The sequence below is a fragment of the Palaemon carinicauda genome, chromosome 5 (assembly GCF_036898095.1).
Source record: "Palaemon carinicauda isolate YSFRI2023 chromosome 5, ASM3689809v2, whole genome shotgun sequence".
Classification (NCBI taxonomy): Eukaryota; Metazoa; Arthropoda; class Malacostraca; order Decapoda; family Palaemonidae; genus Palaemon; species Palaemon carinicauda.
In genome coordinates this window covers 105312174-105336888 of record NC_090729.1, presented here as the reverse complement: position 1 = coordinate 105336888, position 24715 = coordinate 105312174, and the positions used below count along the sequence as shown (strand labels likewise).

General features: G+C 38.4%; 1 protein-coding gene across 1 annotated transcript in view; it reads right to left on the bottom strand.

The window, feature by feature from the left end:
• Positions 1 to 24715, bottom strand: part of LOC137641382 (RING finger protein 17-like) — a 1982860-nt gene that overhangs the window by 382250 nt on the left and 1575895 nt on the right. The window contains exon 26 of the mRNA XM_068373901.1: positions 22801 to 22958. Within this exon, the coding sequence (XP_068230002.1) occupies positions 22801 to 22958 (158 nt within the window). The remainder of the gene's footprint in view (positions 1 to 22800; positions 22959 to 24715) is intronic.

Sequence of the window (24715 nt, the reverse complement as noted above, 5' to 3'; positions counted from 1 at the left end):
AATAGCTGCTGCTTTAGACCTGGCTGCTGCTGGCTCGGGGGCAGTTGCTGCCGGATCGGGCAGCATGATAATTGAATTTGCCACCTTAGGTTGTCTAATAGACCGAATTTGGAGGTACTGGTCTTCCCCTGATGTGACACTTTCCTCAATTTTTCTACCAATCTGACCTTGATAGTTATTCATGAATCTCTCAAGATTTCTGAGCTGTTTGGCATGGGTCTCGACTGTAGCGTAGCTACAGCCATAATGTCTTTGGTAGAAATTTTTATTCTAGAAATATTTTGAAGTATATTTCTCCTGTATATATATTTATATACTAATGTTAAGATCGATATTTTTTTTTAATGATCTGTACTCATTGAAATTTTTCTTTCTTCAGAGGTTGCTGATGACATGGAGTGTTCGACGGTAACCTGTACTAGGCGGCTCAAGTTGCCCTGTGTTCACAAGACTTCCCGGAAACATGCAGACTGTTCTGTTTCCAGAAGGTCTTTTACAAATTGGGAACCTTCCAACTGCTAGGTATGTCAGGACCTAATAGACACTGGCTTCAATTCTACCAACTTCTCCCAGGATGAGAAAGCACAGAGACAGAAGACCATTCATCACTGGGTTACAGGCTTTCAGAAGTGCTCTCAACAAGGTGTCCCTTATCTTCCTTCCATGGAACTTAAGGACCTTCTCTTTCCCAAAGACGAGGTGACCGCTGTTTTTGGTCACCAGTTACCGACGGTTCAACTCCCACCTGTACCATTAGATCATGCGGATAATGAAGTTCGGGATGCTCTACAAGTGATGAGCCTAGACACAAACAACATGTCGACAACTTCTTCTGTGACATCAGAAAGGGAGAGGATTCTGCTGACCACGCAAGCCTCTAATGAGTCACTGGATGTCCATCAGGCGAATACAGTACCCAGTATTTCTTCAGCTCATTCCTTCATCCCTGTGTCTATGCCCAATGCATTTACTTCAACCCCTGTTCCTACAACGTATAAACCTTTGTTCCCAGGTAAATTGGAGTTTACGGCATCCATGAAGGCATTCATGTAAAAATTACATGCCGTACATAAATGTGTTCAAGCAGCTTTGAGTGAAGGGTACCTCCACATCGGAGTAGGTATGGGTTCAAAGCCTGTCTCCGACTTAGAATTCTTCCCCTCGATTGACAGTTACCTTTACTGCTATGTAAGCCTTTACTCCAGAGTCCATTAGGGATGATACGATCCCTAAGAAAACTAGCACCCTGGACCACACCAAGGCTCAGTCCCTATTGGTTAAGGAGCTCAAAATGGTCGAATTTAATAATACCCAGCTTCCTGCTTTTGGCATGAAGCAGGCCAACTTTGTTGCTCCCAATGATACTGTCTTTCCCTTTGCCTCTTAAAGTTTAGAGGCTCTGAAGAAAGCAGTAGTGGAGGGTAGACCATTGTTAGTGCTACAGGAGTGCAACCCTGTCTCCCTAGCCCTCGGACAGTTGGTAATATGTCCAAAACACTTTTACTGTTGGAAGACTCATTAAGGACATTGGAGGCCAGATATTTAATGAACGAATGCAAAGAATTCCAGAATCCCTGCTGAAGGAAGAACTAGAAGCTAAAGAGAGACTATCTGAATATTTATCATACCAGTCCTATTTGGAAATGCTAACTGGGAACTATTCCAAATCTGATCTTTTCCCAATCTTGGCAAAAATTCACCTGGCTACTTTCCAGAGAGATCTCCACGCAATAGACCATGTAGAGAACACGTCCTAGCCGAAGCGACTATTAGGCATGAGCCTAAGAAGCTTATTGACTCTAACATCAGGAGGAAAGATCCTTCCCCTTAAATAGGATAAGGAAGTCATGGAAGGAGAAAAAGAGCCTTATCCAAAAGTGGGGTATGTCCACTAAAAGAAAATTTACCACTGGAAAAGGACCTCAAACCAAGGGCAAGAAATCTAGGAGACCCTTTAAGCGAAGGAAATCCTTTCCTGTCATGACAGCTTCAGTTGCCGCCATCCCCCAGCAGTATGTATCACAGTCTCCAGCCTTCATTATTATGACTATTATTATTACTTGCTAAGCAACAACTCTATTTGGAAAAACAGGATGCCCTAAGCCCAGGGGCTCCAAAGGGGAAAATAGCCCAGTGAGAAAAAAAATAAGGAAAATGGAATATTTTAAGAACAGTAACAACATTAATATACATATTTCCTATATAAACTATAAAAACAGTATTAAGAGGCTAGATAATTGCCCTTCAGACTTTAGTAAGTTTCCGTAACTTGTTTGATAGATGAAAGATTTTAGTTAATGTGTATGACAAGTTGTCTTCTGTTTTGTTGTTTTCTGTTTACATAATTTGTGTATTGCATAATGTCCTGATTTATGTATAATTTAAGGATGTAATTTTAAGTTTCTGCATGCCTAGTTTTTTAGTTGTTTGTTTCTTTTCTGATGTTTTTAGTTATAAGTTCTGTGCTAGATAAGTAATGTGAGAAAATTACGAGATTTGTGTGAAAATTGTGAAAATATCAGTTGCAGTGTGAAAGTAGTAGTAGAATCTGAGCTGTTGTTATGCTCAAAGCATGGGAAATGCTATCCTTTGCAAAAGAATTTCATGATTGAGACAAAATTAGCGTCAGCTGACTCGGCTCACGTTAGCCATGTGCGTGAAGAATTGTGTTAGCCTACGATTGTGTGTGTAAGTGTATGAGAAGTGCAGAGAGAGGGAAGATGTGCGCGCGTAAGAGCAGCATCAATATGTTCACAGAATAAAGAGAAAAAAAAGGGAAATGACTTCTTTATAACTGACAATGTCTGAGTTTTGTGAGATAATTCTGTGAAAAATTAGGTAAGAAAGAATTAGTTTTCCTGCCGATGGTTAGGATTTTGGCTACGATATTCTGTCTTGATTAGTTTACAGAATCAGTTATTGCTCCCTATTCTTGGGAGAGTTGGGCTCATACTGAATGTGTTCCTTTAGTTCACCATGCCAATTGAAGTTTGTATGTGTTTTAGTTATTCGTTATTTCAGCCGTTGTGCGTAAAACAGTTAGAATAGTTTGTCCCTTAAATGCCTTGGGGAAGTAATTTTTTTTCCTTTTTGGAAATTACTTACCTCTGTGACAGATTATGAAGAATGTGTTATGTTCTGAATAAAGTTTACCGTAATTTGTGCACAGTTTAGCTGTAGCAAAATTTTTTGTTGTCCGATTTTAACGTAAATTTACGTTTTCCACCTTGTCGTATTCTTTGTTGTTTGAGTTTTAACATATATCTGATCGGAATAATTTTCACTATCCTTAATTGCACTAGGAAGTTTCGATTTCAAATTAGTTCTTTCTGATGGGTTGCTAATGGAAGAGCCCTGGTTTCCGTAATGTACGGCAAATTTGGATGAATCAATGTCCTGGAGTGATTGTTTGTTTGTTTGCCAGCGTTTGAGTTCAACCTAGCTTTAGTATGAGCGAAAGAGATAAATAAAACACAGAATAAGAGTAAATGAGTGTTGTGAAAGGTAATATGTGTGAAGTGCATGTTTCTGTTGAGAAACTTGAGCCAGATAACGTGTTTGCAGTCGCCGACACAAACGATGTGTCCTCAGTTTACCCAGCTTGGAATTTTTGCATCTGGAGAGTTCGAAAACATAGCCCAGATGACAATGTAGTCATAACTTAATTCTTGAGAGAGAGAGAGAGAGAGAGAGAGAGAGAGAGAGAGAGAGAGAGAGAGAGAGAGAGAGAGAGTTTTCTGTACTTGGGCGTTGAGATGCCCTTGGAGTTTTTGATGTCCCGTGTTGTACGTTGCCAGGTATAGATAAAAACTAGGGAAATTTGGACATTGCTATTGTAGCTATTGAGAATTATTTTGGTTTGTTCACCGACTGGTTAGACTGTTGTTCTGTTGTGATGATTTTTGATGCCCTACCTGACCCCGGTGGAGGAGAGAAAGGAGGCTGCATTCTTTATGCTGGCGAAACCTATCCCAGTAGATGATGATCTGTTTCCATCGAAGCAGAGGCTCTGAGCCAGAATTCGCACAATGAATACGGGGATGTGGGGGACACTCCAGCAGTTGGATTGATTCGGGGGGGGGGGGGGGCAGACATGCTTCACTTAATGAAGAGTACGAGCATCACCTAAATGAATTGTAGCCTACTAGAATCTTTTGTTGATTTTACTTTGTATGATGTATACCTGCTGAAGTCTTCCAAGTGGAGGAACAGAGCTTTGTGTGATAATACTTTTTATTAGTAAGATACAGTTGGTTGACTGTTTTACGATGACGCGCATTGATACAGCTGTTTGAAGATATTAGATGGTGATTCATTAGGTTTGAAGATATTAAATGCTATTTCATTATGTTTAATGATGTTCAACGGTGATGTTCTTTTCTTGTGATTTTTTTGCATATGATGGCCATACTTAATAACTTTTATTGTCACAATTTGATAATGACTGAAGTGGATCCAGGTATACCCAAGGGATATGAAAGTATCTATGGAGAGTGAATGTGGAGGATCTGTGCATATGTATTGATGATTTTCTTACAAATTGTTTTAGTGTAACGTTACTTTTATGTAATTTAGTTTTTTGCTAGCAATTATCATTTCCAGTTTGGAACGTAATGACTGTGTAATATATTTGTGGTTATCAGTACTATATATTAGATCTTTTTCAGACTGAGAGTCCAATGAATGAGCCGGAGTATATGCTTGACATATGAGGGCATTCAGTATCTTTGTATGTTGACTGCATTCAACAATGGACTGTAGGATATAGACAAGTTACGTATCTTAAAATGCAAAGGTTACTTTCTGTTACATACATTGTAATTTATATTCTGCAGTCACTGTCCTCTATATGTTTTCTTAATAAATTATGCAGTATTCATATATGTTCATATAAGAAGTATATATATCCTGATTACAGACATGTGTAGTTTTGATTAATGATTGATTCTTTTTTGGATTATTTTTGACATGGGTTCACTGATGGTGAGTATTTTTACTGAATAAAAATGTGAGTTTAATTTTTTATAGATAATTGTTTACCAGTTTCTATTTACTGGGAAATGTGTTAATTATTACCTATGAATTTTTAATCTGAGTATTGTTCACCCTTGTTGGAGGTGAACAGGGCTTCTTCAAGATCATGGAGACTTTGTTTTGGGTAATTTTCAGTGGGGTTTTGTTCTCTTTATTTTTCTTTTAAAGTTGATAGCATTTTCTTTGTATTAATGTAGCATTGAATTCTGCAAGGCTCAGAACGCACCTTGAGTCTGGTGGAGGGGGATTTGTCACATATAATTTAAACATACACAAAAATGGGTTAATGTAAATATGCAGGAAGTAGGGCGGCAGTTGCTGACCTATGACCTCATCTCCATAATCACTGGGTAGTGTAGGAAGCAGTTTGAACAGCTTTCCTCTGCACGATATCTGCTGACCCAAGCACACGTGTACTGAATCTGTTTCCATGTCAACAAGTAGGCCTACACAGGGGAGAGGGGACAGAGAAGAGAAAAGAACTGGCCTGATGCGGTTACATCACCTACCACCGCTACCCAGAGGCCAGACAGGCCCTCATACCACCCCCCAACCCTATAATGGATGGGAAATAAGAACAGCTAGGGAGATAAGGTTATTCACTTAAGTTTGAGCTTAGCTCAAGCTTGAGCTTGAGTAGTGAGTGGGAAACCCTCAATAACCCCAACTGCCACGGCTGGTGTTGGTACGCCACGAGACATTCAATAACTGTCCTATTTTTGTAACAATCTCATTCATATAACTGTCTTCCCATAAGTCTGTTCTCCCAGTGTGTCTGTAATTTACAACATAAATTGTTAGTTACCATTATGATAAACTGTTCCAGTAATTTGCAAGCTAGTGAGAAACTTATATTGTCTTAGTTATTTAATTATAAAAATTGAAAGTTCTGTTGAAAATGTACTTAAACAACTTACTCACAGTTAAAGAAGAATTCTGCTCACGTTTCAGTGAAAATTAACTTAATAAATCCTCCTAGGATGTAAATATCGTCTAATTCACCGACTTTCATCCTTTATTTTTAATTGCCCCACTCCATCGTGATATTGTGCTGCAACAACAGGACCTATAGAAAAGGTGTCTAAAGACCTGCCTATGCAATCTTTACCAAAATGGTTCATAAAGTGGTCTGTTTCTTCCAAGGAGCAGTTTTGAGAAATTTGTGCTATAGAGTGGCTTTTGCAGAACGCTAGGGTTGTGGCAAGCTCACATATATCATGAGCTAGAGGGTGGGGCCTTGGAGATGCTTCCCCTCAGGATTTATTGGCTCTCTTGAGTGGTTCTCTCAACCAGAGACAGAAATACTGTAGTATTTCTGGATGCTTTCTTTTTGGAGCAGCCAGTGCTCACGAACAAATTGGAGATTTTTGGCCCAAGATACTACGTTCTTTTATGATATTATGCACTACTCTTACCTGACATAGTAACATGTCTTCCATGTCATCAGTTACCTCTTTGAGAGACAAGATTGTGTAAGAGTCAAATCTGAGTTCATTTTCAAATGGATTCTGGGTTTTGGCCATAAATTTGGGAACAAAAGGCAAAGATAGTTCTCTCCACCCTCCTGAATGTGACACAAGATGAGATAGACCATGCAATTTGCTTACTCTCTTGGCTGAAGCTAAGGCAAGGAGGATTACAGTCTTTAAGGTAAGGTCTATCTAAAGTTTTATGCAAAGGTTTGTAAGGGACTTGTTTTATGGGGCTATAGCCCCATAAAACAAGTCCCTTACAAACCTTTCGTCATGCCCCATGAAGAGGGACCTGAGTTTTCATGAGGCAAGACTGTTCGAAACTCCTAATAACACAATAACATGTCATCCATTTCATCAGTTATCTCTTTGAGAGACAAGATTGTGAAAGAGTCAAATCTGAGTTCATTTTCAACAGGATCTGGGTTTTGGCCACAAATTCGGGAACATAAGACAATTATAGTTCTCTCCACCCTCCAGAATATGACAAGATGAGATAGACCATGCAATTTACTTACTCTCTTGGCTGAAGCTAAGGCAAGGAGGACTACAGTATTTAAGGTAAGGTCTCTGTCTAAAGCTTTATGCAAAGTTTTGTAAGGGGCTTGTTTTATGGGCTATAGAACTTTTGTCACGTCCCTAGAAGGGGATCTGAGTTCTAGAGGAGGGTAAGACTGCTCGAAACTCCTAATAAGAGCTGAGAGTTACCAAGAAGAAAAGAAATCAAGCCATTCCAGTTTCAATAACTGGTTCAAGGCTGAGTGGTAACGTTTCACTGCGGTTTCTAAAAGGGACTTCTTGTTTTCTTAGAAACACCAAAAAGTCTGCAATCAGGGAAATAGTGGCTTTGAGTGGTGAAATACTCCACTTATGAATGACACCAATCACAGAAGATTTTCCGCTTTGGCTAGAATACTCCTGCGCAAGACTTTCGGACATATCCAGAAAGCTCCTCTGCAGTTGGTACCAAAAATCCTTTATTTCAGAGGAGATGCTGGATATTCTCTTATCATGAAGGGACAGGCAAAGTACTACATCGTGGAATTTTCTAATGTTTGATTGTTGTAGCAGGTTTGGCCATTCTGGAAGTTCTCTTGGAACTTCTGTGAGAAGTTTTAGATGGTCTGAATACCATTCACTGTAGGCCATTTTAGAGCTACTAGCATTTCTCTGATTCCATTGGATGCTTGGAATCGGTTCAATGTCTGATGAATCAGACAGAATGGTGGAAAGGTGTAAAGGTCTGGTCCGTCCAATGGGTGTTAGAATGCATTTCCATTACTGCACATTGGTCTGGGACTATAGAGCAATACACTAGAAGTTTGTGAATCAGGTGGGTGGCAAACATGTCCAGAGATGGGAAATCCCACAAAGTCACTAGTCTCTTTGCCACTAAAGGAAGCAAAGACCATTCTGAATCAATTGCCATCCCTCGACAGCTCAGATGGTCTGCAATTACGTTCCTCTTCCCAGGGACAAACCTTGTCGAGAGAGTTTGCTTGTGTCTGCGTCCACTTGATTATCTCTTCTGCTTGTTTGTATAGCAGAAAAGAGGCTGTGCCTCCTTGTTTAGAGATGTAGGTCATTACCGTGGAGTTGTCGCTCATCAATACCACCGAGTGACCTCTCAGAGTCTTTGAGAAGTGAAGCCATCGAAGGAGGTCTTTTACTATCACCTGCAGTATTTGTAACAGGGTTGCAGGGTGGTCTGACAAAAGGGGTGAGATTCTCTAATGGAGAGAGATGGCCTAGTAGCTTCTACCAAGAGTGGGCAGGAAGGGGTTTCCTTTTCAGAAATGTTGCTGCCAATTCTCTGAGCCACGAGATTCTGTCAGGTGATGGATAGGCTCTGGCTTGAACCGAGTTTATGTCCATGCCCAGGTACCTAATGGACTATTGGGGGACGAGGCTGGACTTCAGCAGGTTCAGTTGGATCCCTAACTACTTGCACAGATCTGAGAGTAGATCCCTGTGTCTTAACAGGAGAGCTCAGGACTCTGCTAGGAGAAACCAGTCATTCAGATATCTCAGGTGTCTGCCCATCGCATGAGCCCAAGCTGAGACAAGGGAAAAATTTTGGTGAAGACCTAAGAGGCTGTTGATAGGCCAAAGCACAGCAATCTGAACTGAAAAATGTTGTCTATAAAGGAAAACCCTAGGTATTTCTTTGAAGCAGGATGGATGGGGACCTGAAAGTAGGCATCTTTCAGGTCTATGGGCAGAAGGAAAACGTTCTTCCTGATGGCCTGAAGAATGGTGGCTGGGGTCTCCAATTTAAACTTTGTTTGTAGCACATTAAGGTTGAAGTGGGAGAGGTGCATGGCGAGTCTGCAACACAACCCACTCCCGTCAGCTTTTCTACTAGGAATATGTTGCTGAGGAAGCCTGGAGAGTAGCATGAGACTTCTTCCACAGCTCCTTTGGCTAACAATCTGGAGACTTCCTCTAATGAGAGTAGGCCTTTTACGGAGCCTTTCGAATAAAATTGTTGGATGATGAGAGACCTGGTCATAATCGGCGGACAGTCTATGAAAGGGACTCGATATCCTCAAGGAGGACTTCTACCATCCAAGGGTCAGCCTCAAAAGTCCTGCCACCTTTGCCAAGAACTTTGTAGGCATCCCCCATTGGTGGTAAGCGCAGGAACATGCCCTCCCTAGTATGAGCCTCTGCAATCTCGCCCTCTTCATTTGAAGAGATGTCCTCTCTGACGAGTAGGGGCTTGTCTCCCGGGTTGATGTACATCCGCTGGAGGTAAAAATCATCTTTGCTGTGGAACTGGCTTATAAGGCGGGTTTCTTAGCTGTTTCTGGGGAGCGGGCAACCTTGGGGCCACTGCTCTACTTATCATAGGACCTTGTCTTAACCTCTCTACTTTTTTGATTGCCGTCGCTACATCCGAGGGTTGGAAAAGGGAGGGGGAATTTACTAGCTCTGAATTTCTTAAGGATAACGCATCTCTCGGGGACAGCTGTTTAGAGCATCTGGTTAAGATAGTGTCGCGCCTCTTTAGAACACTATTAGCCCATAGGAATACGTTCTGATGCAGAAGGAACTCTAAGACTTTGGCTCCAGATCTGGATAATTCATAAAATTGTTCACGAACATGCTCATTCTTAAGGTCTTCTGATATCAGAAAGTGGAAGATGACTCCAGACAGTGGTTTAGCCATGATTGATTAATTGATTTGAAGTTCTCTGGCATCCAGACATCGAAGGTCATTGACCCCCATATTGTTTATTATAAATAAAGATGAAAAGAATATTCAATTAAAATCAGAGAAGCAAATATGTTTTAAAAGTTAAATAGCATTAAGAAGACCTGCTTCTGATATGAATTTAAAAATGCCACTAGAAGTAAATATGTTATAAAAGTTAAATAGCATTAAGAACAAATGCTTCTGATGTAAATTTAAAAATGCCACTAGCATTGTACGACACATCATGTCCAAGGATCTTGGCAAGGATGAACCTGCCATCTTCACTATGAGCCTCAAAGAAATATCTATTTCTTTCAGTGCTATACATGGGGCATTCAGTCAACAGATGCCTCACTCTCAAGGGTATCAAACAGTCGTTGCAATATGGCAGGTGTTGACCAGCCAGCAAAACCTCGTGTCATCCGAGTGTGACCAATGCGGAGATGACAAAGAGAAGTCTCATATTTTCTGGGCATCCCATTATACCTCCAAGGGGATATACCAATCGTTATCTCTCTCATTTTATTTTCGCTCAAACTACCCCAATGCTGTTGCCAATTGTTATAAATATAATTCTTAATTGCTGGTAAAAAATCATTACAAAGAATGGGAGACCTTGGTAGCAACTCGGCCGCAGCACTCTTTGTCAGGGAATCTGCCTCTTCATTTCCAGACACACCTACGTGTGCCGGAACCAGCAAAATCTAAGTGTAATAGCCACTCTAAAATCTTTAAAACTAAAGGGTTAATAGAATTAAAACCTTCTAAAGCTTGAAGGACACTTCTTGAATCACTATAAATAGTAAAATTGCCCTAGTTTTAACGCTATTTTCTCAATAGCGGTTAGCATGCCATATAATTCAGCAGTAAATATGGAAGATATTGGAGGAAGTGCCCCTTTACAGTTAAAAGAACTACTATACACTCCAAATCGAACTCCAGCACTGGATTTGGAGCCATTGGTATATATAAAAGTTGATTCCATGTTCTTCAACATGTTCCATTAAAAGAGACATAGCTTCTAATTCAGTCATATTTTTTAACACCAATAAAATATTTACAGGAAGATATCTCTGGTAATTTCCACAGAGGGGTTGATGGTATCTTAAATGGATGTACCTTACCTCTAATATTATCAAGACTGTTTAATAACTCTTTTACTCAAAAGCCATAAGGTTGAGGAGATTTTGGGTGCAACTCAAAGTATGTTGAGTTCCTTGCAAGGCTTGCAGTCTGAAATGCTAAAGAGTTGGGGAGTCTTTGTAAATAAACCAATACTGAATAATGGAAGACATGCGGTAATGGTATAGAGGTAACTCTCCAGCATCAACAAGGAGACTTGAGATAGGCGAGGTGGTAACGCTCCTGTGGACAATCTTATACCAGCATGATGTATTAAATCTAATATCTTTAATTGGCTTGGGGTGGCTGAGGAGTATATTTAACAACCATAACTAATTTTGGATAAAATTAAGGTCTTGTATAATTTTAAAAGTGTTTTACAATCTGCTCCCCATGATGTAGGAGACGATAATTTTAAAAGATTCAGATCCTCAATATATTTAGCCTTTAATGCCTTTTAAGTGTGTAACCCATGTCTACCTAAAATCGAAAATTAATCCTAAAAATTTAGCTTCACCTACACATGGGATCCGTTGACCTTTCATGTATATATCCGGGTCTGGATGTACTTCCTGGATACGACAGAAATGTACAATAGTAGTTTTGCTTGTTGAAAACTTAAACCCATCCATATCAGCCCACTGAATAATTTTGTACATGGCGAGTTGCAGTTTTCTCTCAACCATTGCCATTCTTGCTTCAGCAAATGATATGGAGAGATCATCCACAAATAGTGTTGAGAAAACATCCCAGGGAATGACTGAGGATATCCCATTCATTGCTAGTGCAAAAAGGATTACACTCAGCACACTCCCCTGAGGAACTACATCTTCCTGACATTTACTCTCTGATAGTTTTCCCCATTCTAACTTGAAAAAAACTATGTGAAAGAAATGATTGGAAAAACAGTGGTAGCTCTCCTCTTAATCCTAATTCATAAATGATTTTAAGGATACCATATCTCCATGTAGTATCATATGCCTTTTCAAGGTCAAAAGAAAAAAAAAAGACTGTCACATGATACTGTTTGGAAGCTAAGGGTTCACAAAAAGAACACGCAAGTTGTATCAACACATCAGTCATTAAGTACATTTTTCTGAATCCATATTGAATCGTTGATAAAATGGCCTTCTTTTCAAGGTACCACATCAGCCTTGCATTGACCATCTTCTCCACAATTTTACATAAACAAGATGACAATGCAATAGGATGATAGTATGCTGCTAAAAACTTGTCCTTACTGGGTTTTAAAAAGGCTAAAATAATGGCTAGTACCCAAACACTTGGGTAACTATGATCATACCATATTCTATCAATAATGCTTAAAATAAATAACTTTGTATTAAAATGTATATGTTCAATCATTGCATATGGAATTCCATAGGGTCCAGGGGTTGTATCATTGCAATGAGAAAAAGGAGAATTATGACTCTTCCCTTCCTGTTGCAAAATTTAAAATTTTCGTTTCTTCAATGCTCCTATACCGGTGACCAGGAGCTCCTTCACACTTGCAGGATACATTTGAAAAATTATCAGCCAAGGCATTTCTAACATCATTTGCTTCAGTTGAATATTGACAATTCACCTTCAACATTAGTAGTGGGTTTGGGGTGAATTTGCAAGCTATCTTTTTTACTTTCCTCCACACAGAAGATGGTGGTGTTCTACTGTTAATGGAGGAAACAAAAGACATGCATGACTGGCGCCTAGCTTTTTTCATGGCACGACGGAACTGTGCTCTACATTTCTTGTATATAATCAAATTCTCATCAATTCGGCGTCTACGCAATCGTGTTAGAGATCTTCTTGTGGCTCTGTGCAGGGCAGTTAGTTCTGAAGCCCACCAAGGGACTGGTCGTCTTTTGAATAACCCTGTTGTTTGGGGAATTGAATTGACTCCTGCTCTATGGAGAGTTCCATTCAGCAAGTCTATGGCATCATCTATATTTTCAACCTGTTCTGCATCTCCCTCAATTTCGCTTAGTTCACGAAATTTATCCCAGTCCGCCTTGTCAAGATTCCATCGTGGAGATCTCTGTAAAGGTGGACCATTGTTGGTGTTCATAATGACTGGTGCATGATCACTAGTGTGCCAATTATCAAATGTCCTTCAATCGAAATCAAGAAGGCAGTCAAAGCTTGCAATTGAAAGGTCAATGCATGACAAGGTACCTGTCTGAACATGGAAGTGCGTGGGCTCTCCTGTATTAAGGAGTCCCACATCCTCATTCTTCACAATTGATGAGATAATATTGCCCCTTGTGTTTGCCAAAACATCACCCCATAAAGGATGTCTACCATTCATATCTCCCAGTAAGAGAAAAGGTTCAGGGAGTTGTTGAATGACCTCTACTAAATCATCATATAAAATATTATCATTTGGAGGTAAGTAGAGAGAGCATATTGTATATTTTCTCCCTATATCAATTTGTACAACCACTGCCTGCAGGGGTGTACGAATAGATAAGGGTATTTGGGGAACATCTCGACGAACGTATATGAGACTTCCGCCATGGCTCCTTGCTTGTTGATTATATGGTGTTCTATAGCTAACATACTCTCGAGGACTAGGAGTGTTGGCATCAAACTTACTTTCCTGTACACATACAATTATGGGGGAATGTTCATGAATTAGGAGCTTAAGTTCTTCATATTTGGCCCTTAAAACATGACAATTCCATTGCAAAATGGAGGAAAGAACAAAGCATTATTTCTTGGAAGAACTTTTGGATGAAGTCTTCCCATTAGTAATTTTTTATTTAACACTATTTCCCGGTGGTTTTATTAGAGAGGGTCTTGATATATTGGGTTTTGTGTATTATTTTCATTTTGCCATTTTGATCTAATAGTTGAGGGGATGGTGGACCTTAACAGACAAAACATCCTATTTATTTGATGTCATAACTCTAATATTTCTTATGGAATTGGGTGAGAGATGGAGGTCTCTCTCTTTTCTGATTAATAAGTGTGAGCTACCAGGCTTTTGTACCTTCCCCACTACAGGTGCACCTGATAACTTGGTTTCAGGTGGAATCTCCATTAAATCAGGCAAGGATATGGCCTGGAAGAGGTTAGTACTATCCTTTGTAATGGGGGACAAAGGTTTGATAGTGGTGGACAATGTCTTTTTGTTGATACTCGATGATAAATCTTTAGAAGGAGATATTCTTGTCTTATTAAGCAGCACTTTTGATGGTAAATTTCTTTTTCGAGAACTACCTACACTATAGTAGTAGGTAGGTTAGATGATTTCCAAGGAACTTTTTCTCCTGTTTTTAATGTCTTTGCATATGTAGTGGATTTATTTAATAATCTCTTGGCATGCCCCATGCTTATTCAATAATTGATTTATTAAGGGCAGCCTCTTCTAACTTATAAAACAGGCAGCTCCTATCATTAGATTTATGATTAGAGTTGCAAATTCAAGCACCTTGCCTCAAGTGTACATTCTCCAAATCTTATCATTCTTGCAAACTTTGGAAGGATGCCCAAATTTAAAATAATTAAAACATTGCAGTGGCTTCTGCTTGAAAGGACAAACTCTAATCCTTTCATTTTCTATGTCTATTTGGAAAGGTACATCAGCATCCCGGGAAGTAAGGATAATCATTGATGTTCCAGGTACTTTATGTACTTTCCACACTGATAGTGGACACACAACCAATATCTCCTCTTCCGTAAATTCATATAGATCCCTATTGAAAACCACTCCCCTTCCATAGCTAAAGTTTAGGTGGGGTTTGATGTCCAATTCAAGATCATCGTTTTTTGTCTTTAAATTTGACAATATAACAGACTGTGTGTATGACTTGGCCTTTATCAAGTAACTTTTCTTACCGAATCGAGATATATCTCCAGGTGCAATCGTTCCTACCTTCTTCTGAAGAAATTTGCAAACCTTAAAATAATTTTCTGTACCTCCTGTAGATTGAGCAAGGAGCCACATAGGTGGTTTTGGCTTTCTTTGGGATGGCATAACTATTTCTATGTCTTTATCAATCCAGTCTGCTGGTCTGCAGACATCCAGATCTTTAGGTACCCCATCACACAGAGCACCCTTAATACTCATATTACCTACTTTAATATTAATAATGTTACGGCTTGCATTGAATGCTTCCTCATGACAATTAAATGATAACCAAGAATCCCATTTATCATCTTGAAGTTTCATCCTAATTTCTTTTATTAGTCCATAGCATTCAAATATTGTATGTAGCACATCATAATTATCTTCTAATGGGATTTGGGTAACATGCATGATTTTCAATTTTCCTGTGTTGCCCAAATTACCATTTTTTCGAATGTTCAAAGAATAGTCCTTTTTAGTTCCTAAGTCGTCAATGGAATTTTCTTTAAGTGGATTGCCAGAGGTCCTCAACAGTGCTGGGGGAGAGTCAGCATATCCAGAATAGGGGGGGGGGGGTCGTCAGCGGAATCCATAAGAAAAAAATAAGAAGATAATGTGAGATTTAAATAGTTTGATTCACCTGCTTGAGAACATTAAGGCATCACATTGGAAAGGAAATTTGCGCATTCCACTATTGGCACAATGAGAGCATACTTCCCAGATGGTCCACTCCATACCATACCCGAAGGATAACACCAAAACAGATATAGAGGAACAGGTGTAAGCTGAACCCGCTTGTTTGGACTGTGACCAAAAAACTATGGAATCATCCTCCCCATATTTGTAATGACGGGCTTCTGGCCAAAAGCCAAGAGTCCTACCCCAAGCATTGGATCCCCCTGGATTCCGAAGACCCAAAACTTGAGAATAGTTCTGCCAAAAAGGTCTACACTATCTTCGGGATGGCTGAGATCATCCAATAATCTCATATATAGCTTTGAATGCAAACACCTCCCAAACGTGACACCTCCTCCTATTCATCAAAGCAGGCAGCAATAAAGGATGTAGAAACATCCACGCCAGTGGGAATAACGGATGTAGAAACATCAACGCCATTAAAAAGAAAAAGGGACATACATATATAAGTACATATATACACATGTACATATGGTAAATTTTACTCATAGAGTCGGGAAAGCAACATGAAAGAAGGTTTATATTATTTGGAGAAGGTTGAAGTAATATTAATATTGAGAGCCCTCTTGCCCGTCACCAAGTTTCAGCACGGGAATGAAATGCCGTGCTGAAGCTCAATGACTTCATCAAGGCATTCTCTCATTAAGAGGGGTCTAGCCACGAGCAAGCTTGGATTGTGCACATAGCTGCTATTTTCATGTTTGCAATTTCTGGCCCGGAAACAATGGAGGGGTGATTAGTTAGTTTCTCTGCTATTACCGAGGGAACCAGGTTAGCTATATCAGTGTCAATGAGAAGTGGACTCAGATAAGCTCCAAAAGTGTACGTAAAAACGTCTCTACCATGTTAGAGGTAAAGGTGGTAGTTTTGAAGACCTTTAAGTAATTATTCAAATACAGAGACTTGTGTAATCAGAATGTCTAGTGTATCTTTAGTCCAATTAGAAAGCACCACATCGAACCTGTGTCAGGAAATTTGAGACTGTAGGAAGATAGTCAATAGCGCATCGTCTATTAGCGATTTACCCATGAGGTGGTTCATCCAATCCATCCAACGACAAATGAGGCTCATAATCTTAATAAAGTGTAAAGCTTCTGAGTCTGACATAGGGACCTCAAGGGGGGAAGGGGTACATCTGCAGAGTTAGTACTTGTGAGTGCATCGAAGTTTTCTGGAAAGTCATTAACTGTGATACTGTCACAATTCTATTGTTCAGTTATAATGGTAGCCAAGTTTTCAACCCTTCCTTGGATGTACTTCCTTTCCCTTGTGTAATTCACATTGTGATGGGCATAGGAGATAAAGAAAGACCGAGAGGAGTCCAAAACACACTCACTGTAAGATCTTTCACCTCTAGTAACTGAGTGTGAGCAGAGAAATTGAAGTCTCTCTCAGAGTTCAATTCACTAGGTGAGAGTTCTCAAAACTAGGCCTTCTAGAATGTCTACGGTGTGGGCCACAGCCTTGGCCCACAACTACGTTGTCTACCGAAAGTTCCCTCATCTGTGTCAGATGGGGGCATGACTCATGGAAAGTGGGGAAACATTTCTTGGCCCCTATCTTCTTTGACTGATTGATTTAGAATTCTCTGGCATCCTGACATCAAAGGTCATTGACGCCGATATCGTTTGTTATAAAGAATAAAAGAATATTAAATTTAAAACCATAAAAGCAAAGATGTCCCTACAAAATTTAAATAGATTTCAGATGACCTGCTTCGGAAATAAATCTACAAATACCGCTGGCATAGTACAACACATCCTCCTTAAGAATCTTGGCAGGGATGACCTTCAATCCTCACCTTAAGCCTCAAACAGATATCTATTTCTTTCGGTACTACAAGTGGGGCATTCGGTCAACAAATGTCTCACTGGCAATATGGCTGGTGTTAGCCAGTTAGCAGAAACTCAAGTGTCAACCGAGTGGGAATAATGCAGACACAAAGAGTAATCTCCCTCTCTCGGGGCATCATGTTACATCTCCAAGGAAATATAACATTTGTTATTTCTCTCACCCTATTTCCAACTAAATTATCCCAATGCTGTTGCCAATTATTATAAATCAAATTCTTAATGCTAGGTGAAAAATTCATTTCACAGAATGGGATACCTTCTTTGTAGCAACACATGCTGCAGCATTCTTTGCCAGTAAATCTGCCTTCTTATTTCCAGATACACCAATGTGTACCCAAACCCAGCAAAATAGAAATGCTATACCTCTCAGCCCAGTAGTAAAAAGCCACTCAAAAAATTTGTTAATCAAAGAGTTACGGGAATTAAAAAATTTCTAAAGCTTGTAGGACACTTCTTAAATCACTAAGAATAGTAAAATTTTCCTCATTTTTAACTGTATTTTATGAATAGAAGTCAGTATGCCATAGAGTGCGGCAGTAAATATAGAAGATACTAGAGGAAGTGCACATGTACAATTAAATACAATACTATATACTCTTAATCCAACGCCAGCATCAGTATATATAAAAGTCAATTACCCATGTTCTTCAATATGATATGTTCCATGAAAAGAGACCTGGCTTCTAAGTCAGTCACATTCTTTTTTATACCAATAAAATATTTACAAAAAAATATCTCTGATAATTTCCATGAAGGATTCATGATATCCTAAATGAGACCACTTTATCTCTAGCTATATCAAAACTGTTTTACAAATGTTTTTACCCAAAAAACATATGGTTGGGGAAATATTAGGTGGAACTGAAAATATCTACAATTCTTTTCAAGGTTTACAGTCTGATAGGCTAAAGAATTAGGAAGTATTTACAACATAAACCAATACCAAAAATAAGACCTTCGGTACAGGTCAAAAAGGTAATTCTCAAGTGTCAACAAGGAGGCTTGGGATGAACAAAGTTGTAAGGCTCCTGTGGAAAATCTGATCCTACTATTGTGTATAGAATCTAAAATCTTCAATCAGCATGTGGTAGCTGAGGAGTATATTTCACACACACAGCGATTTTTAAAAAAAAATTAAAGCCTTGTACAACTTTAAAATAGGTTTACGGTCTACCTCGCTCAAGCCCCCCAAAACGATGTAGGGGAGAAAACTGTTAAACAGTTCAGAGCCTCAAGACATTTTACATTTTTCAGTGAGGAATTCATGTCAGCCTGCAATCAAATATTGATCCTAAAAATCTAGCTTCACTTACAAATGGATCTGTGGACCTCTGCTGTACATATTAGGGTCGGGATGTATTCCCCGAATACAACAAAAATGGACAACAGTAGTTTTGCTTATCAAAAAATTTAAATCCATTCATATCAGCCCACTGAATACTTTTGATAATTGAGAGTTGTAGTTTTCTCTCAACCACTGCCATTCTAGCTCCAGCAAATGATATGGAGAGTTCATCTACAAGGAGTGTATGGAATGCCTCAGGATATCCCACTAATGGCTAATGCAAATTAGCTTCCACTTGTTACATTACCTTGTGAACTCCTCCTTGACATTTCCTCTCTGACAAAGTTTTACCCACTCTATCTTGAAAAAAATCTATGTGAAACAAATGATTGAATGAACAATGGTAGTTCTCGTCTCAATCCAAGATTATGAATGGTTTTAGTTATACCATATCTCCATGCAGTGCCATAAGCCCTTTCGAGGTAAAAAAAAAAAAAAACTGTTACATGGTGCTGTTCGGAAGCAAAGGCTTCATAAATAGAGGACTAGTCTTATCAACTCAGAACTCCACCCTGGATAGGTGATGAAATATCTTTCTTCTTTAGGTACCACATCAGTCTTGCCTTGACCATCTTCTCCGTGTTTTTACATATGTAAAATATCAATGCAATATTTGCTGCTAAAAGCTTATTCATACCAGGTTTCAAAAAGTCTAAAATAATGGCTATTCCCAAATACTTGGATAATTATGATCATACCATATTAATAGTGTTAATAATGTTTAACATAAATAACTTAGTATTATGATGTACATGTTTAATAATTGCATATCGAATTCCATCAGATCCAGGGGCTATATCATTGAAAGTAGCAAGTTTGAAATTAAATCCCCTTTCAGTGAAAGACGCATTTTAAGATTCCTCCTTTTCTGTTATAAAATTTAGCATTTTCTGTTTTTCAATGCTTCTATACTGGTGACCAGGAGATGGTTCATAATTGCATGATACATTGGAGAAATGATCAGACAAGGCATTGCTACCCTCAGTTGCTCCAGTCACATACTGACCATTCACCTTCAATATTGGTAGTGGGTTTGGGGGGTAAATTTGGTTGTTATCTTTTTTACTTTCCTTCATACGGAAGACAGTACTGTTCGACTGTTCACTGAGGAAACAAAGAGATAACCAAGACTGGCGCTTAGCTGCTTTCATTGCATGGCAGAGCTGTGCTCTACAATTTTTGTAGACAATCAAATTCTCCTTTGTACGATGTCTACGCAATCGAGTTGAAGATTTTCTTGTGGCTCTGTGCAGGGCAGTTAGTTTTGAAGATCACCAAAGGGACTGGTCGTTGTTTGAATACCAGTGGTTTAGAGAATTGAACTAACTGCTCCTGCAGAAAGAGTTCCAGTCAGTAAGTCTATGGCATCATCCACAATTTCGATTGTTTTGCACTCCCTTCAATTTTGCTTGGCTCACAAAATTTATTCTACTGCACCTTGTCAAGGTTCCATTGTGGCGATCTCTGTAAGGGTGAATTATTGTTGGTGTTTCTAATAATTGGTGCATGATCACTGCTATGCCAATCATCTAACCTTCTCTAATAAAAATACAGAAGGCAGTTAGAGCTTGCAATTGAAAGGTCAATGCATGACAAAGTACCTGTCAGAACATGAAAGTGCATGGACTCTCCTGTATTATTGAGTCCCAAATCTTCATTTTCCACAATTGTATTTGCTAAAGGATGTCTACCATTCAACTTTATCTTATCTAGCAGTGGGTTAATTGCCCCAAAAACCCAATGATGAGTGTTTGTGTGTTAGTTATAAGTTCAAGGCATAAAATATTCATATCCCTTGCTTAAGGTTAGCATCTAATGTTTATGTAATGAAATATTAGCCTGCTGATTAAAATTGCTGAGTCAAATATCTGCAATTGCACCACATTGGAATTAAGAACCCAGACATCACATGAAAGGCAAGGCTCTATCAACCCTGCTACCAAATGCTCTAGTATAAAAACTTGAATCACAATGCAAAGTGGTAGCAAAATACTTTAACCTAAAAATTCCTATGCGGTCACAAAAACGTAAGCAGCACATGAGTTTTAGACTTTAGTCTAAAACTTACCCTAGACATCGAGACTTGAGTTAACTAATAAATATGAAAACGAGATAACAATCATAAGTGAAGAGGAGATAGTATAAAAAAAAATTCATCAAAAAGATGGAAGAAAAAAATTATATGAAAAACGGAATGTATCAGTCGTACACAAAAAACATAAGCAATTACCGATTATGGAACTAAGACCCATGACTTGGATTCAGCAAACAATATGATCAACTAAGTTAAAACTCAAAAGTAGTACTGCAAAAAAAAAGGACGACTTTTAAAGATAAACCTGTGCCAATGCTGTTGTGAAACAACCCAAGTTACTTCATACAGTGAGTGTAAAATCTCAAAGTAAACACCACTCAGAGATGTGGAAATTTGGTACATTTTCAACGTTAACTCTATCGCTAAAATTAAAGAATATCAAAATTGGAAGTTAACTAACAGTACTGTTCCTAACATAAAGGTTAAAGAGGATGCCTGATTCTCAGGTACCGGGAGCATGCAGAAAAAGAACATCCTCTCACCAACAAATTCAAAACATAATAGTAACCAGGTTAACTCAGCTCTGGTACTAGTGTTGGTTCTCGGTAATGTGTCATCGTGTGTCCGACATATTGAACATGAGAGGTGCTGTAATGGACTCAAAAGAGCCTAGATCCATGGGTTTTTCCTTATACTCAGTAAGTCGGCGATGTGCACCATGATACACTGGCCCTAGAATGGGGTGGATAATATTACTTTGATATTTTTTTGGTCCTTAACTGTGATGTACGGATCAGAGTTTGGGGGAATGAGGGTGACGGAGAGACAGAAATTGAATGTATTCAAGATGAAGTGTCTAAGGAGTATGGCTGGTGTATGTCAATTAGATAGGGTTACTAACAAAGTAATGAGGGTGAGAGTAGGTGTAAGAAATGAATTAGCAGCTAAAGTGGATATGAATGTGTTGAGGTAGTTTGGCCATATAGAGAATGAAAAATTCTCGTCCGCTGAAGGTGATGAATTCCAGAGTTGATAGGAGAAGTAAAAGAGAAAAACCAAGTTTGGGTGGATGGATGGAGTGAAAAAAGCTCTAGGTGATAGGAGGATAGACGTGAGAGAGGCAAAAGAGCATGCTAGAAATAAGAATGAATGGCGAGCAATTGTGACGCAGTTCTAATAGGCCCTGCTGCTTCCACCGGTCACCTTGGTGGCCGCTGAAGTACGGCAGTATGGGATTCTAAGTATGAAACTTCATGTGTGGTGGATAACCGGGTAGGGTGAGCTGTGGCACCCTAGCATTACCAACCAAACTCAAATGGATCCCTCGTCAGGCTGGGAAGAGCGAAGAGAAGAAAGTTCCCCCTTTTTTATGTCAGCTATCCCAAATTGTGGGAAGTGCCTTAGTAGATATATCTTCTTCTTCTTTGTCTGCATATTTTCCCACTTAGTAGATATATATACTAAATAATTTTCTTGTCGTATTGGATTCCCACTTCTAACCTTCCAATCTAAAGTTCTTTTAGTCCACACAACACATTAACCCAAAAACATTTGGATAAAAGAAATATAAGGAATTATTTTATTGGGCACAAAATAGCCAAATACTTATGGACAAATTTTTAAAACTTTTATATATATATATATATATATATATATATATATATATATATATATATATATATATATAGATATATTTTACATTTAAATACACCGGGAACCTTTAATATATCAATATCTAAAATGAAAAATTAAAACACTTAATATTCAACAGCACTGAAATAAATCAAGATTCAATAATTAAATGCACAAAGCTATGGAGAGATAACTTATTGCCATAAACTCTTATGCCAAATAACTAGAAAAAAGGCAAGAAAACTAGTATTAAAACAGCAAGAATAACTAGTGCCAAAAGTGAAAGGTTGCCAAATAAATGGTAAGAAATAACTATTAAATTTACAAGTAAAAATACTCACCAAAAAGTATTACCTGAACAAGACGCATATATTAAACCTAAAAAGATATCAGCAATACTTTTATTGGCTACTAAAGAATATCCCTTAATATTACTGAGAAGAAAAGAAGCTTCTATCAACTCTATAAATGTTCATTACTTGCCATTACATTGTCAATTTGATTCTAGAATCACTACCATTTTTTCCACTTTCAAGTAATCACCTATTAAAACGTATGTACTTACATGCTAGGTAATGCAAGCCCTTCTTGAATAAGTAGATCATTCACTGAAATAAATGCTACAGAATTGGCTTCAAAGGGACCTCCTAGTTTCTCTTTGGCTAATTCAATATAAGCAGGAATCACTTCAATTCCATAATCTGGATGCTGTTGAACTTCTCCCTTGATTAAATTTGAGAAAAAAGATTTGAATTAAAAAAATATAATGTATACATACAATAAAAATAAATCAATGACATTGATACAAAATCAGAAACATGCGCATAACCTTAATCTATCTTATTCAAAGGCTAAATTATTTCTCTTTACCAAAATGCATGACAATACAACTCGAAGTGCTAGAAGTTATGAATATCATCCTTCCACTAACACCTTATAACTATCAGCTACAACGACTTCCACTAACCCTTATAACTGTCAGCTACAATGACTGACTGATTTATGAGGACACATTTTCCAATTCTTTATTTATTTCCTTTGGACTGAATAATATGGACAACCAAGGGACAGGATAGCTATGCATGAACGTAGAGGCTCGGTTATAAAACAGGGGGAAAAATTTAGACACTTGGGATCTACTGTAAGTTAGGAGGGAGGGTGTGAGGCTGATGTTAAGAATAAGATACAAGCAGCCTTGGGGAAGTGAAGGGAGGTAAAAGGAGTGGTATGTGATAAGAAAATGACAATCAAGCTTAATGTCAAGATCTACAGCACAGTAATAAGAACTGTGTTAATGTATGGATTGGAAACATGGGTTCTAAGACATAAAGAGGAAGCAAAGCTTGAGAGAACAGAGATGAGAATGCAGAGGTGGATAATGGAATATCAATGCTTGAAAGATTGGAAAATTATGCGATAAGAAGAATGGCAGGCATAGTAAAGGGGTGATAAGAGTGTCACGACTAAGATGGTGTGGGTACATGTTGAGGATGGATGGTGGAGAGGTCATAGTATTTTTGTTCCTTATGATTATCATTATATCTGACCCCTACAATAGACTAGGGACTCAATCTCGAGAAAATATATAAACCAGCAGCCTGTTTACCATTTAACTTCCTTAAAAAATTTTAATCAAAGGGTAGCTTCAACATCTTTACTAGATGTACGTCTCACTAAAATATGGATTTGTAAAGAAATTATTTTTCAAAAATTATTAGGAAAAATTCAAAAGTTTTCTAAAATTCAAAAGATTATCACAAATCTTAACTGGTATGCAGCAAAGCATAGAAAACATTGCAATTTCAAAGGATGTACGACCAAAGCAAAATACAACCATATTCAACTCTTGCCACAATGATACTGATACTGATATTGAAAGGAATCTTCTAATTTTGGGGTATAAATGTCAATATAAGTCCAGCTCAGAGCTAGAAAGAAAAGAAATCTAAACTTTAATATCTAAATTCTGCTTTGCCTCAAATGTTTGTATATGTTTCTTTGGTTATTACCTCCACCAACGAAGTTGGAGAGGTTATGTTTTCGCCCGTTTGCTCGTTTGAATGTGAACAAATTTCTGGCCACAATTTTACTAATAGAGTAGTGAAACTCTCAGTGATTAGTTATTATGTGGAGACGTGGAAGTGATTCAATTTTGAAAGTCCTAGGTCAAAGGTCAAGGTCAAGGTTGAGCAAAAGGTCAATAAATAAGCTGCCACAGCAGAGGTCACACCTTTACTCATAGAGTAGTGAAACTTTCATGGATTAATTGCTATGAGACGTGTAAGTGATTTGATTTTGAAAGTCCTAGGTCAACAGGTCAAAGTCAAGGTCGAGCAAAAGGTCGAGAAATAAGCTGTCGTGGCGGAGGTCTGCGGTCTAGTTATGCTTTGTGGTTTCCAAGAACTTTTATGTGAAAGGCTGGAACAGGAAATCCAAAATGACAAGAAAATATTAAATAAATATTCTTCTCTCTGATCCAG